General features: G+C 38.5%; 1 protein-coding gene across 1 annotated transcript; it reads right to left on the bottom strand.

The window, feature by feature from the left end:
* Positions 1-1,422: 1,422 nt before the first annotated feature.
* On the bottom strand, positions 1,423-14,733 carry LOC6051621 (activin receptor type-2B). Its single transcript, XM_038267098.1, has 7 exons — positions 13,974-14,733; positions 6,170-6,367; positions 5,797-6,110; positions 5,556-5,741; positions 5,155-5,494; positions 4,796-5,094; positions 1,423-2,416 (listed from the first exon to the last, which is right to left on the bottom strand). The coding sequence occupies exons 1-7, from the start codon at positions 14,011-14,013 to the stop codon at positions 2,231-2,233; spliced, it is 1,563 nt and encodes a 520-aa protein (XP_038123026.1). The 5' UTR covers positions 14,014-14,733; the 3' UTR covers positions 1,423-2,230.
* Between the last annotated feature and the right edge of the window lie 1,008 nt (positions 14,734-15,741).

Here is a 15,741-nt window from a genome sequence, read left to right as displayed (position 1 = left end):
CCCACCGACTCTGGCTCGCCCCGGTTTACAGTACCTGTTATCGCAAATTATTTCGTTCTTTTGGAGGCTGGTCTAAATTTACCAAACCAGTAAGGAAAAGAAACCATCCATAAACCACGGGGACGCGGGTGTTAGGCGATTGTCCACGCTCCATACAAAAAAGATTTGTTTTGTGAGGAAATTGTCCACGAGGGGGGATGAAGGGGGGGGGGGGGTCTGAGATTTCAAAAAAGTGTCCACGTGGTTTATGGATAGTCCCTAAGAAAAACTGCTGGTTTAGTGAAAAATTCTGCTTTTTTCTGCTTCCATATTCTTATTAAACTGTTTCAATTATGCTAAAACCGATTATCAAAATAATTGTCAACTTTCAAGTTGGAGGACGTCTATTTAAAATCGTTAGTTTTTATATTTTTTTAAATCAAAATATAGAGCCAATATTGAAGACTTCGAAAAGTGACGTGATTTTATTAGGTTGTATCATAGGGGAAATAAACCCTTGCTAATCAAACACCAATCTTCGTCATATGGAGAGTTTGATGCTCGATTAAAGTTCCAAAAATACTATTTAGACTATAAACTTAGCAGCAACTGCACCGTCTCAAGTAAGCACGCAAATTTATGCCATTTACTGGCCAAACAGATCAAATTTCATGCACTTTTGATCATAATTTCTATTTTGCGAGACCATTTCTCATCATTTTGGTGGCGCACACATCGAAACGCAAGATGAGAGCTTAACTGCTTAACGAAAGTCGCCATCGATATCTTTTCACTTGCGCTAACGTTTTCATAACGCTTAAGATATGAAATTGCTTCCAACTACCGGCAACATGTTCTTTTGAACATTAGTTTATCACTCACTTGAAAAATAATCCCGAAACATGTAAATAATTAGCAAGCGCCATAAAAAACAAACCCACCAAGTCTTTTGACGTTTGAATTGTGACGACCCATTCAAATCGAAGGCTGTTGAAAATCGAGCGAGAAGCGAAGGCAAATAAAGAACAAAGGGTGGCCACCAACACCACCAGCAGCGCCTGTTGGAGTGAGCCAGCGATGGCAGGAAATTTTCTCTATAGATGCTATATTTCGTGAGTGTTCGCTTAAAATGTCATCAATTTTGGCAGCACTAAGCAGACCCAAAAGAGCGCTGGACGAAAAAAGAGCTAAGCTGAAAATAGGAAAATGGCCGTGACCCAATGCATTCTCGACTGATTAGAATACATTTGGGTTTTTTTAGAATAACTTTAAGTAAAAATGAAACTAAACAGAAATGATCACAAAAAGTTGCTCTACTCGTTGGTGTACTTGTTTTTAGTAAATTTCAAGGAACACTCCAGATTATCCAGCATCATTCAAAAATGATCGCTCATTAGGCCTATCTGTCATTCAAAGTAGAAGTAAAACAGAAACTCAGTCAAGTGAGGTGTACTAAACGCTATTAGAATAATCTTTATTGATCTAATCATGGCATACAAGTACTATATTGGAGGAAAATTCTTACAAAAATATATCTTATTTATGCAATTAATATGCTGCCACAAGCTCTGTTGCGGTGCGCCACAGAGTGCATTCCTCGAAACTGCCTTAGTCATACGAAATGCGCAACCCTAATTATAACTTCCGTATGCGTTATGTACTTCTTTATATTTTTTGTTTATCTTCTCTTCTGGATATAGATGATTAAATGTTCACAGTAAATGTAAAAGTATTTAAAAACTCTTCCCCGGTTTTCCGGCCCGAGAATAAAGATCACTGAGACGATTTCCGTTTTTTGTTATACAACAACAATGTTTATTGATTTGTTTTTGTTTGTTTCCACTTTGTAGCAGTTCACTAAACTTCTTTCTCTTTGTTGATTTCGCACTCTGCGGAAAGGCCTCCCCAATCAAATTGGAATTTTTAACGTTCCATGCCGACAATCTTAGAGATTTGTTCTCTTTTCAAATGCATTCATTAGTTTCCTGTGATATTGCTTTCTTGCTTTGTTTTTATTGTTTTATACTTTAACATGAAATAAAGGTTTATCCACTGCACGTTTTCGTCACTCAATATCGTCAAATTTGTCCACTACGAGCTATCGTTCTTCCTTTTTTGATATACTTTTCCGCACTATTTTTAATCTTATAAAAAATCTTATCCAAGAGGACCAATTTAAAATCTCTCTCTCATAATTAGAACAGACTCAGACACGTAAACTATACTTCTTTTGTTTCTTTGACGCCATCCTCTAAACGCTTTCCACCGCCACCTTGGGCGGCAGGTCGTTCGTCGTGTTCGTCTCGATGAGCAGCGGCGTGTGGGCCTGGTAGCGGCCGTGCTGGGACACCCGCTCCATCACGCAGGACGACGAGAGCCGGGCCTCGGCGTCGTGGTCCCAGCACTCCTCCATCGTGTCGCACAGCGCGTTCAGGCCCTGGAATTGGAAGTGGGTTGGAAGTTTAGTAGGTATTACACTCAAACCCCGTTGGTTTGACACCAACTGTTGTCAAACGAACGGGGTCACTTTTTAGTTTGACACCCCTTTTACACGGAGTTCACACATACTACCAAACGTTTGTTTTGATAGTGTGCGTGAGCGCCGTGTAAAAAGTGACAGTTCGTCACTTTTTAGTTTGACTTTGACCAACCAACGGGGTACAAACTAAAAAAGTGTCAAACGAAAAAGTGACCAACCACCGGGGGTTGAGTGTACATTATTTAAACGACTTTGAATTTTTATAGTACCGTCATCGGGGGTGGATCGAGACTACCATCTGAATAGGTCTGCTCTAATCGAAACCAATCAAATATTTATACATATTTTTTCCAGGAAGGTGCTGTGTCGTATCCCTCGCCTAGACCAGACCAAAATCCATGATAAAGCTGACAGGCCAAATCTGTCAGACCAAGACTGTCAGACCAAAGAGCAAAAAGTAAACAATCTTGGTCTTCGACATAGGTGCACACAAATCAACAAAAGAAAATTTAAAAAATATATTATTTTTCCAATTCAATGACTGGGTTTGGACTGCAAAATTGAATGGACGTCAGAAAATGCTTAAACAGTGCGGCGTCCTGTACACCGACATTTAAATAAGCAGTTAAAAGCCTTATTCTTCCACTTTATTTTTTGATCGCGTTTTCGGTTTACACCTGAAAAATCTTGAAATTATTTATACGGATTTGTGATTCCTCTCTTTCCACCATTCCCTTGTATTTTTCCCGTCTCAAGAAACAGATTTTGGAATATTCGAAATCACTATTCTATGGACAGTCCCCAATTTTTTATGTAGACTTTTATGGAGAAAACAATTATGCATAATGGCCTATTTAGACAAAGTTTCATCCATATAAAAAAAAACAAAAAACTTTTTTTTGAGATATTCCAGAAAACTGGCCTGCTTTTTGTACCTTTTTCTATCAAGTTGAAAATGAAGATGACGTCTTCATATTTTATTCGATTTTATTTTATTGTTTATTCTTGTTATTTGAAAAAAAAAACATTAGAAAAGATTAAAGAACGATTGTTTCTTAACAACACTTAAAAAAATACACAATTTTGCCATTTAAAAACATGAGAAGATGTTTTTAATCTCTGCAAGAGATTCATGGACTTTGCGGGTTTTGTCGCTTGTTGCGATTAAAAAAAACAGGCTTTTTGAATTTAGTGAAATTTCAACAAAAATCGTTACTTAATCCACCCCGCCTTCCTCACATTTAAAGGGTGCTATCCAAAATGCAAAAAGTGCGTAAATAACACTTAAGTGCTTATAACTTTTAATAGGGTTGTCAGATCTTCAATGTTGTGGACGCGTTGGAAAGCTCTTTTGAATACCTATCCAACGATAGGTCGCATGAGAGATCCGGACAACGTTTTCTTCAACATATCTGAGATCCGGCCTCCAAAAAGCGTATAAATAACACCTAAGTGCTTATAACTTTTGATAGATTTGTCAGATCTTCAATGTCTTGGACGCGTTGGAAAGGTCTGGAAATGTATAGCATGAAGGGTTTTCTTACAAAAACCACCCTTTTTACAATCTTCCGGACTTTTGTTAAAATCGTTTTTTTAGCATAACTTTTGAAGTACTTAACTAAACTGCCAGCAACTTATGGGACCCCAAGACGGATCGAATGACGCCAAAACGGACAAAATCGGTTCAACCAATGTCGAGATAATCGAGTGACAATGTTTTGATCAACATCCCACCACACACACAGACATTAGCTCAGAATTTGATTCTGAGTCGATAGGTATACATGAAGGTGGGTCTAGGAGGTCTAATTGAGAAGTTCATTTTTCGAGTGATTTTATAGCCTTTCCTCAGTAACGTGAGGAAGGCAAAAACAATTATTGGATTTTGAAGTACTTTCGTAGAAACTTTTCAAAAGGGCGAAACCTTGGATGCAAACAAACTGTCTATCCCACATGCTCTAGTGACAGTTTCCGTTAAGCAAGAGGGATAGGCGCTTGTTTACATCCAAGGTCTCGCCCTATTGAAAATTTACTACAGATATTTTGGATGGTTGTTTTGTCTAAAGTTTGACAGTTCCATCTCATCAAAAGAGTGCAAATGAGAAAGAGAGAGAGGGAAAGTTCTCTTAGATACAAATCACTGCTTTAAAAGGGATCATTTGAACGCAGTCATGGGCCAAGTGATTGAAAACTCGGTAAAATTCAAACGAACGAGCTCTGCGTGATTAAAAGAGGTGGAGAGATTCAAATGACTGTTTGATTGACTTTGCATTGCGCTCATTTGTTCGGATATGTGTGAGCAAGAGCAGAGAAATCCATGTTTCAAGACAAACTCACATTATGATTCCGCCAGTGGTCGTAGATGCGCGGTCGCAGCTTCTTCGTGACCACGTTCTCCTGCATTTCCTCCAGCGTCGGGTGCGACCCCAGCTCGGCCTCAAACGGCAACCGGTACTCCTCGACCGGCCCACCGTGCACCGTACAGCGGGACACCAGCTCCCAGAGCACGAGTCCGCACGCGTACACGTCGATGCGGAGGAACGCGTCGCGCGTGAAGTTGATCGCCCCCTCCAGGATTTCCGGCGCCATGTAGCGGCGCGTGCCAACCTGGCCGTGGGTGTCGCCGCAGGGTTTTCCTGAGGGGTGAAGTATGCAAATGTAGGGACTGGTTCCAAAAGTTTATTCTAACTTCTTACCCGGTGTAAATATCAGCGCCAGTCCGAAATCGGCGATGCACGCCGTCAAGTCGTCCTTCAGCAGCACGTTCTTGCTCTTAAAGTCCCGGTGGGCGATCGACGGCTTCAGCCCTTCCGTCTTGCTGCTCTGGATCTCCTCGTGCAGGTGCATCAACCCGCGAGACATGCTCTCCGCGATCCGGCACAACTCCTGCCACGTAACGGTGTGCGACTTGAGGTAATCGCATAGCGACCCATGGTTACAGTACGCCGTGATCAGCCAAAAGTCCGTATTGTTCAGCTCGACGCGCTTCTCGCAGTCGATGAACTGCAGAATGTTGGGGTGGTTCATACGAGGTAGCTGGTTGAGGAAAAAGATTGTGGTTAGCTCAATTTTTAGTTGTGTAAATTCAGCAAATTACTTTGAAAATTTCCTGCTCCGTAATCCAGGACTGCTTCTCCTGCATGGGGAAGATCTTAACGGCCACCTCCTGGGCGTGAAGTTGGCCCTTCCATACCACTCCGAACCGACCGCGGGCCTTGAGGTCGATCAGCTGAATCGGTCGCTGGGCAAGATTCGGCGAGGAACTCGTTATCTCCGGTTCAATCTGCGCAATTCAAACATGTAACAAATGTAACCTAACCTCAACACACAAAACCCACCGTAGGAATCTCATTAAACATGGACGGCTTCCGGTGACGGAAGAACATGTACGCCCCGAACACGACCAGTATGGCCAACGAAACGGACATCGTGAGCCACACAAAGTTAAAGGTCGCCTCGTGCGGCACGTTGTTGGTGATCTGCTCGGGCGGCTTGGTCGCCTCCGGGATCCACTTGTGCTCCCGGTTGCACATGTTGGCCCGACAGCAGCAGTAGTTGAGGTTCTTGGTGCCGAGCGTCGTGTCGATGCACTCGGTGTTGTTGCACTCGCTCGGGTTGGTGAAGCAACCCTTCATCGTCACTTTGACCTCGTCTGTCGAAAGGAATTCATTCTTAAATGTAAACATCAAAAAACATTCAAATATTACGCACTCGTCACATTGTTGGTGCTCCACACGACGAAACAGCCGACCGGTTTGTCCGGCTCGCCGTCCGAATCACAGGTCTCCACGCCGACCGTGCAGTCGCCATCCTTGCACGCGTACGACTCGCAAACCAGCCCGCTGGCCCCGTTGGGCACCGCTTCAGGGTTACTGCTCCGGCTGAGCGCCGCATCCAGCTGGACCGTAACTGCGTTGGGGAAAATAGAGGGAAAGCAAGATGAAAAAAGGCGAAATTCTAAAAATAACTCAATTATGATTGCAACACGTATGAAAAGTCTCTTCGAAAGCGCGTTGAGGATATTTTTAACCTAAAAAGGAAAATTATCATTTCCGGCGTTTTGTTACGGTTGAAAATTTAAATCCATGAGGAAAAGTACCTATTTTCAATCTAAGACATATAATATTTGTAAGTTTGTTGAATTCATTAGATATAAACATTAGCCTTTTTGCCTCCCTCACTTCACTAAGAACATGCTATAAAATGCCTTGAAAAATTGACCTCTTTAATGAGTCTCTTAGACCACCGTCGATTTTATGCCAAATAATGTTCAGGACGCCATTTATGCCTCACCTTTCAACCTTCAAAGATCCCCAAAATCCTGAGATATTCAATTAAAAAAAAACGTGTTTGTCATTGTTTACATTGCAGTGTGCTCTAGTCAAAACTAGTTTTATTCAAGATCAAACATTAAAACGCGTTTTTTCTTGGAACGTAAAAAATCGAGATTGGACAGAAAAGCACTAACATCACGTCGACTGTGTTTTGGTATTACTCATAACAATCTTCAAATCAATAAATCATTAAATCTTTAAATCATTAAATCTTATGAAAATTTACGTTGAATCTCGATGAACTTCATCATCTTCGTAAAAAATTAACCCTTTTGATATCATCATATCTCTGAAAATTCCAAAATTCTTTTAAAAACAAAACATTTTTGTTTATATTAGCAAATCATCAAATCTCAAAATTTTATGAAAAGAAGGCTGAATCTCTATGAATTTCATATTTCTTGCAAAAAATTACTACCCCGACACCCCGATGGTTTGACACCAACTGTTGTCAAACGAACGGGGTCGCCTTTTAGCTTGACACCCCTTTTAAACGGAGTTCACACACACACTACCTAACGTTTCTTAAGATAGTGTGCGCGAGCGCCTTGTAAAAAGTGACAGTTCATCACTATTCAGTTTGACTTTGACCAACCAACGGGGTACAAACTAAAAAAGTGACAAACGAAAAAGTGACCAACCACGCGGGGGTTGAGTGTACAATAATACAGTTCAGATTAGACGAAGTCCTTGGAAAAAAATCACCTCGAATAATCGAACCACACAATTTTTTTTTCGTTGACTATTTTTGAATATCGAGCTTAGAGGAGATCCTAAAATCAAATCAAACCTCTAAACTATCCTAAAAAAGTTTTGAATTTTTAATTCCAGGATGGCTGCCAAAATGGCGGTGATGAATTATCAAAAAAAAAAAGCAGTTTAAAATTTAATAGGCAATCAGCTATTTAAATTTGACTAAAATGAATTTGATTTTAAAAACAATAAAATTAAAAAAATGTTTGTGATTTGATTATCTGAAATCCCATACAAACTACGGATAATCGAGTCTGGACTGTAATGCAATAAACAAAGTAAGTGTCATAATAAAGTCGAATTTAAATTTGCAAAAATGTATTGAAAAGTATTGAGTAAATTTAATAACAATTATTTTACTGGAAAATTAACTTTTTCGATTGCTTTTTACAATTATTATAAACTTCACATTTTTTTTTTCAAAAATTTGCATAATTTGGTTAAAAACCAAATAAGATCCAAAACAAGCCCCTCACCACTAACCGTTCCTAAAGTATGTCGTGCACGTGAATCACTGCCGTGCATCGCAAACGCCCTCGCACGAATGCATTTCTTCGAATGCATACTTTTAAACGGGCACACGCACATGTGGGAAACCAGCAGCAGAAGCATACATGAGGAGAAGAAGAGGCGTTGAAAAGTGAAACGATACCTAGGGGAAATTCTCGTATGTTTGGCAGGTTAAGCACTCGCTCCTAACTCCATCCAATTTGCTGATTTTCACTATTTAAACAACTAATTTTGCAAAACTTTTGATAGAAACTGGCTTGCTCACTTCTTATTGAGCTATTTATCACTCCATTTCAGTTGAAAACGCTTTTAATTAGCTTTAATTGAATGTCAAAGTTCTGACCTGCCAACATTAGAGGCACGCTGGAATTAGATGCTGTTCCCCTACTCTCTTTTCACACATCCAAACCCCGATTCAAGAGACCGCTCGACTCTGGTGAGGTGAGGAAGGAAGTGTGCAGGAAAGAAGAAAGGAGGAGGGCAAAATCTTCGATCGACGGCCGTCGCCAGACGGAATCGTCGAAAACAACCAAGAGAGGCAACAAGAGTGGGTAGAAAACATATTTATGCGCTCGATTTTATGTTGTACAACACGGAGCGGGTTTGTGGTTGTAGACGTTTTAGGGGTGTTGTTGTTTGAGCATAAGTCGGAGCTTATTAATTTTTTAATCTAAATGTAAAGTATTAAAATATAAGGAAGAAAGACATCAAAGATTTTTGATAAGCAAGAAACAAAGAAAATTTTAAAAAGGTAAAGATATCTTGTGAAAAATATGTATCATCTACACAAATAGACTCAGCTTCGAGTAAAAAAAATATTTCTAAACAGAAGACTTGTACAAATTTCATTAAATTTTTTTGTCCTTTTGTTCTTTATCTCGGAAGTCAAAAATAAGACAAGCAAAATTCGTGATTTTTCAATATATTTAAAAATTTTACAGGTTTTTTCCTTTAAAAAATATTGTTTTCTACCAACTGTACGGATTTTTTCCTTACCATACGGATGTTCGAACCTCTTCGTGGATTTTTAACAGGCCGGAATTTTTGTAGGGAATTTTACGCATAATACGGATTTGTACGGAATTTTAACAACTTTTTAATCATTGAATTGCTTTTTGATTTGGTCGAAGCTTTTGTTAACTAGAAATTTTTAATTTTCTTTGAGTGTGATTTAAAAAGAGAGAATTTTCCGGGGGTCCTCATTCAAACATGATTATCAATAATTCTAGAGTTTTTGAACTATTGTCTTTCATTTGTTAATAGGGCCTTTAAAAAAAACTCTAGAATTGTTCTTTTAGAAATTCCTTAGGCGTCATCCATAAAGTAAGTCACGCTCTAGGGGGGGGAGGGGGGTTTTCGCAAGCGTGACAAAGTGTGACAAGGGGAGAGGGGGGATCCGTGAGACCGTGACGTCACGCTAGACTATTTCCTGAATACTAAAAATTCAGTCGAAGAATATATCTAAAACAAGTTTTTTTTATAATATCTGGAGTTTTTTTTTTTTTTTGAAAAGGTCCAATAAACCAAATTTTCAGGGTTTGCTTTTTGGGTGTTTTATAATACCCCTGACTCAAGGCGTTTTCAAAAACACCCAAAAAGCAAAAACTGGAAATTTGGTTTATTGGACCTTTTCAAAAAAAAACTCCAGAAATTTACTCATAAATCAAACACTACACAAGGCTTTAAGAAACAGAGTTTTCGATGATAGATTTAGTAGGCTTAAATCATTAGATTTCCAAAAAAACTGTTGATGGTGATTCCTATCACTACAACATTCAACAAAATAAAAATAAAAATCTATATATATATGTATATATATGTATACACTACAGTCATCCCACATATTCGGAACGGTTTCCAGATCGGCCAATGTTCAAAAAATCATAGCAAACCGATAATTGAACTTAATGATTTGCTTTTACCTTCATTTGAAAGCTTTTCTTGCGATCTTTCGAATGCTGTATCGAACATCTGGAAATTTAAACATTTATATGAAGTTTTTGAAGAATTACTTTGACCCTTGAAATCCACAAATTCGGAACACTTTTTTCTTACGAGTGTAAACAAACTTTGGATTTCTCCAGGAGTAAACATTTTTCTACAAAATAATGACTTCGCACACTGAAACCAATGAAACTCAAGCTTAGTGATGTTTTATACATAGTTTGAAAACTTTTTTTGTGAAAATATCAGTTAAATTCAGGTGTTCCAGAATTGGGTCCTAAAATGAAGCTTAGATTGCTGATATTATTGTTGACAGCGATAAAGCTTATTTTTCTGAGTACAATGACCCTTTGTACGACCATAAAGAGCTTAAAATGGATTTTTAAATCAATTTTGAAAAATTAACCTCGCGGTCCTTCTTGACAGAAAAGCTCCTACTTGACAGGTCGTTCCAAGGGGACCATAGTTGATCCATCGAAAAAATGTTGTCTTGTCAAAATAAATTTTGCATTAAAATGAAAAAAAGTGATCAGAAATTGTTTTTAATCGTGTTTTTTACCGTTGTACATAAAAATTGGCATAGGGCTTTAGTACCCAATTGTGGGAGGCATAATAACATCCCACAATCATGGAACAGGCAATTTGGATGCAGTGTTTTGCTGCTCTGAATAAAATAGTCTCGAAATGCAGTTTTTTGTTCAAAAAGAACTACTTTTACTAGTGAAATAGCAAGAGAATGTCCAAATAAAGGTCCTAAAAATAGAAGGGTCACCAGAAAAGATGCATTTGGCATGCTATTGACAAATTATCACAAAAGTGTTCCGAATATGTGGGATGACTGTACCTGTAAAAATTTAAAAACTTTCTCGATTGAACCCCGAATTTATAAATAATCCTATTTATGAATCATGTTATAATTATTCAAAAACCAATATTGAGGGGGAGGAGTCAACAGAATGTGACGTACTTTTCGAAGGGGATTGGGGCCAGCGTGACAAAGTGTGAAATAGGGGGGAGGGGGGGGGTGGGGGGTAATTTTGGTCGATTTTAGCTTGACATACTTTAAGGATGACGCCTTACTAAATATATTTATCCATTTCCAAAGGCATTCTAAAACTTGTGAAAACATTTGAACATTTGAATTATAGAATAGAGTTTTTTAAAGGTCCTATAAACTGTTGTGTTTCACATCTGGAGTTTTTTTTAAAGGTCCAATCAACCAAATTTTCAGTTTTTTTGCTTTTTAGGTGTTTTTTAATACCCCTGACTCAAGGCGGTTTCAAAAACACCCAAAAAGCAAAAACTGGACATTTGGTTTATTGGACCTTTTCAAAACAAACATGACATGTTATAGGACCTTTTCAATAAAAAACGATATTATTCGTAAAAGCAACTTGACATTTCGTAAACATTTAAACGTTTAACAAAAAAAAATGAAGAACACAATGATTTCATTCAAATCACGGTTTATTTTATGAATACTTTTAAACGTGCAAGTCATATGCACTCTGATAGCATTTTGTGAAATTTGTTAGCTGTAAAAACGACACAGTTTCATATTTTTAATTCTCAAATTTATTAAATTTAATTTATCTAAATAATTCATTGACAGTTTTTGTTACACCATCGGCAAAGTGTACGGATTTTTGCTCAGCAAGAGTTGGTAGCCTTAGTTTTCACCATAAAAAAGCTAAAAATTTAAATTACAGGCCACGGTGTCAACATTTGAATGAAAAAAGTGTTTTAAAATGCATCATCAAATGTCCAGTCATTGATTTCCAAAATTTCTAAATGCTGACAAAAATTTTATTTATGCGAGAAAAAAAAGTTTTTGCAGTGCTGTACATTGTAATTTCATAAAAGTTCAAAATATTTTTAAACGAGTCCAAACATGTCAAATATGATAAACAATGCAGAAAAAGGCATTTAAGATTGTTCTCAGTTGATTGGACTTCTATTTCCATTGAAATTTTTATATTTTTGAAAAAAATTTTTGTCCCCTAATTTTTCGGACCAATTTTGAAGGGGGGATGGGGGGGGGGCGACATAAACTTTTAAAAATATTTGAAAGGGCCAAACGAAAAAAAAATCGTTGTCTTTTTCTTTATTGTTGAGCCTAAGTATGACCCCTAAACTACTCTAAAGTGATTAAGAATTTTTCAAAAAAAAAATGCTTTTTTTAATTTAACAGGCAATCAACCCTTCAAATTGGCAAAAATGTTGAAAATGTTTAAACTAAAAAAATAACAAAAATTCGTGATTCGATTATCCGAAGTTCCCTACAAACCTTCTAATAGTCGAACTTCGGATAATCGAAACTTCGCATAATCGAGGCTTCGGATAATCGAGTCTGGACTGCAGCTTCAAATATTCACCATCTTTTCAGACTGAATATAAAATTAACCGGATATACACAGAACACCCAGAGGAGATGGGCGGGAATCGAACTCGAGGCCCTTAACACACATGAGGGATTGGCAGCCGAAACCGCTAACCCCAGCGCCACGGGCATGGTTGCCAAGTTGTTAATTACATCTGACAATACGAGATTTTTTGAGCGCCAATTTGGAAAAAAAATCTTCATTTCTTCCAGACTAAGTAAAATTAAACTGTATTGTTTATTTTGTAAAGCTATAATGTATAAATGAAGAAAATACGAAATTTTGAAACAATATTTTGCTCATTACTTTGAGAAAAGTGGCTTGTCAGATTTTTTTGTGCAGACCTAGTCGGGGTCTATTGCATTGGCCTAATAATCAAAAAAAAAAATATGAGTCAGATGTTTAAATTACACTGACCAACAAAAATAGACAAAAAAGACTGCGCAGGCTCAACTCGAGAGAAAGCATGAAGTTTGGGGTCCCCAGAAACACGTGCACTTTGAATTTTTCAAAAATATTTAGTCAGGGCCAAAGGGTTTTTCTCCAAATTATGTATGGAGAAATAGAGCGATTCGTCATTGCTGCAAACAATCCAAAAATTGCACATATATGTGGGAGTAGCGAACAGCACTAATTCCCCATACAAACTTTGGAGAAAACCCATTCGGTGCTGTCTAAATATTTTTTCGGAAAATTCACATGTTTCTGGGGATCCCAAACTTCATGCTTCCCCTCGAGTTGAACCTGCGCAGTCTTTTTTGTCTATTTGTGTTGGTCAGTGTACTTTAAACATCTGACTCATCTCACCCCAGTTTTTTAGTCCATGATAATTTAAAAATTTGAATTACCGTAATCTGGGGCGCATCGGGACTACAGTCAGAATAGGGACAGCAGTTTTTAGAGCACTTAAAGCTTTTAAATTTGGAAATGGATGAACACATTTTGTTGGTCTGAGTATGTTCTAACCGAAACCAACCAGAAAAATATCAATGTTGTGCTCCAACATGGTTAAAACTGCTGTTCCAATTCGCCCCAAGTGTCCCGATTGACCCCAGTTTACGGTTTTTCTTAAATTCTAATACCACATTCAAATCTGCAACATTTTTCTTAAAATTAGATGAAATCTTATTTTATTTGGGAGCACAGCATGCAAAGTGTATTGCAGAAAAAAGCCTGATTATGAGAAAAACATCCAAACATCTGATTCCACGAATTTGTAATGGACAAAATTCCCTAACTTTTGAACTAAAGGAGAACGGGTGTTGGTGGCTTTGGCAAAAAGATATTGTGGTTTTAAAGTAAAATCTTTCAAGGATAATATTCCTTTTCGTAATAAGCTTTCCATACAAAAAATCGATTTGAACTTGAGCCTGTCCTGGTTGTGTGTGCAATATTTGGAAAATTAAAAGAACCAATTATATGACTATTTGGGACCTTTTTTCGCATTATCAATAGAAAAAACTCTGGACAAACAATTGACAATTTGAGTATCTCTATGGACCTCCTTCCGACAACACATCCAAAGCAAAACGGCGCCGCAGATCGAAACAAAATAAAACATACAACATACTGCACTGCTCTCCACACACTTACATATCGCGAGACTGGCTGCTATGAATAGAATGGTACGCATTCTTGCTATTACTTGCTCCGCCACTCGGAAATCGGCCCGAAACTTCCGTTTGTCGCGTCACTCCGAGGCCCGTTCTGCACCGCAGGTCATACCAGCCGGTTCCGGTGGTAGCTTCCAGGCCCCTTTTCAACGCAGCTGCGGCCACAACTCCTATTCCTTTTCAGGCGAGCCTTATGAACGCATCATACTGACGATTCTTCAATCGAAATTGGACACCACTTCTTGGACTTGAACCGCGTACGCAATACGCCTCAACATCCGGGTTGGCGCGTTTCCGGTCCGTAAATCACCACTCCGAACGCCGTTTTAGGGCCTGTTTTGTAGCAATACTTGGAACGCACTGGTGCTGCTACGGCCAGACATGAAAGAAATGTTCGTCGAACTGCTGCCTGCCGCTGCTCGAAACATTGGAGCCAGACAGACGGCCAGACAATCCTCGCTCGCTCTGGTGGTAGTGTTGGTGTGACCTTTCTGGCACAAAATGATGTTTAGATTCACGATTTGGTCAGGTTTGAACTTAAATTTGGCAGCTTTGTCACGCTTAATTGTGCACTTTAGAAACACTACCCCGCACTGTTGATGCTATTGTAACCGAACACCACAAAACTGATAGTCTAAGACAAATTTTAACGTCTAAATTGTCCACTGGAATCTGAGTCGAAGATTTCGTGGCTGTCATACTGTAAAAATATCTACACTCACTCATATATGTACGGACCGACCGTCAGGTTGGTAATCGAAACAGCGTAGCGTAGAACATTTAACTCAGATTTCAGTACAAATAGGTAGCGATAGATTCGTTGCGTATTGGTAGATGATATTCGAGGTTTAAAGATTCGAGCACTTACAAAATATTATTTGAATATGGATAGACATTTCATGAGCATGAGCATGAGCATGGTTGACTGCCAATGAGCTGCTACTCCGTTATTGACAGATCAGCTGAAGTTAAACAATGAATCAAAAATGATCAGTGGGAGCCAACCACTGTTTAACCCCTGAAGACCCCGACTTTATTAGTCAATACCGGCGCCCTCCCAAGAAGCCTGCAGTTCAACGAAAGGGAGGAATGTTAGTCCGATAGTTGAAGTTGCAGACTCATCAAGCACATAGTTTTTCGCTATATACTTGTTGATACCGCTTGAGACCGTTGAATCAACAGCATCTCCTTCAAGCATCACGTGATTAATTTTTTTTTGGTTAGTAGGATAAGGAATTGGCTTTTCGATGCCTCCCGAGCTACGACGCTATGGGGAGGACTTTCATTACAGACCCGTCGGCGAGCCTTCCGAGAAACGATGCTATGGGAAGGTCTTTCTGGTTAACACACAAAATCACTCACACACAGTTATTTTGCTCCACTATTAACTCAACGATCCAAATTGTCAGTGCGTCTTCCAATCATTATATAGAAATGGCTTTTTCACCGCAAAAAATAAAACCTTATTCGAAAAATTTTAACACAATCCACCCGACGCCGTGCCTTCCGATCAACGATGATATAGGAAGGGCTTTGAAAATCACAAAAAAACACTTTGCTCCCTTTGCCTTATTTGAATATGGATAGAAATTTCATATCTTTTAAACCTGGTTTTGCACCGACACGCCCTATGGCTCAGAAGATGGCTTTTTAGTCCCCTTAAGCATATCAAAACATTTCGAAAATTTAATCATTTTTTTTAACTTTCTTATAATAATTGCATTTCTTTTACATGCTAAGTGGTATGG

This window comes from Culex quinquefasciatus, chromosome 1 (genome assembly GCF_015732765.1).
Source record: "Culex quinquefasciatus strain JHB chromosome 1, VPISU_Cqui_1.0_pri_paternal, whole genome shotgun sequence".
NCBI classification, from domain to species: Eukaryota; Metazoa; Arthropoda; class Insecta; order Diptera; family Culicidae; genus Culex; species Culex quinquefasciatus.
Note: the sequence above shows the minus strand (reverse complement) of the source record. Positions and strands in the feature narration are given on the sequence as shown.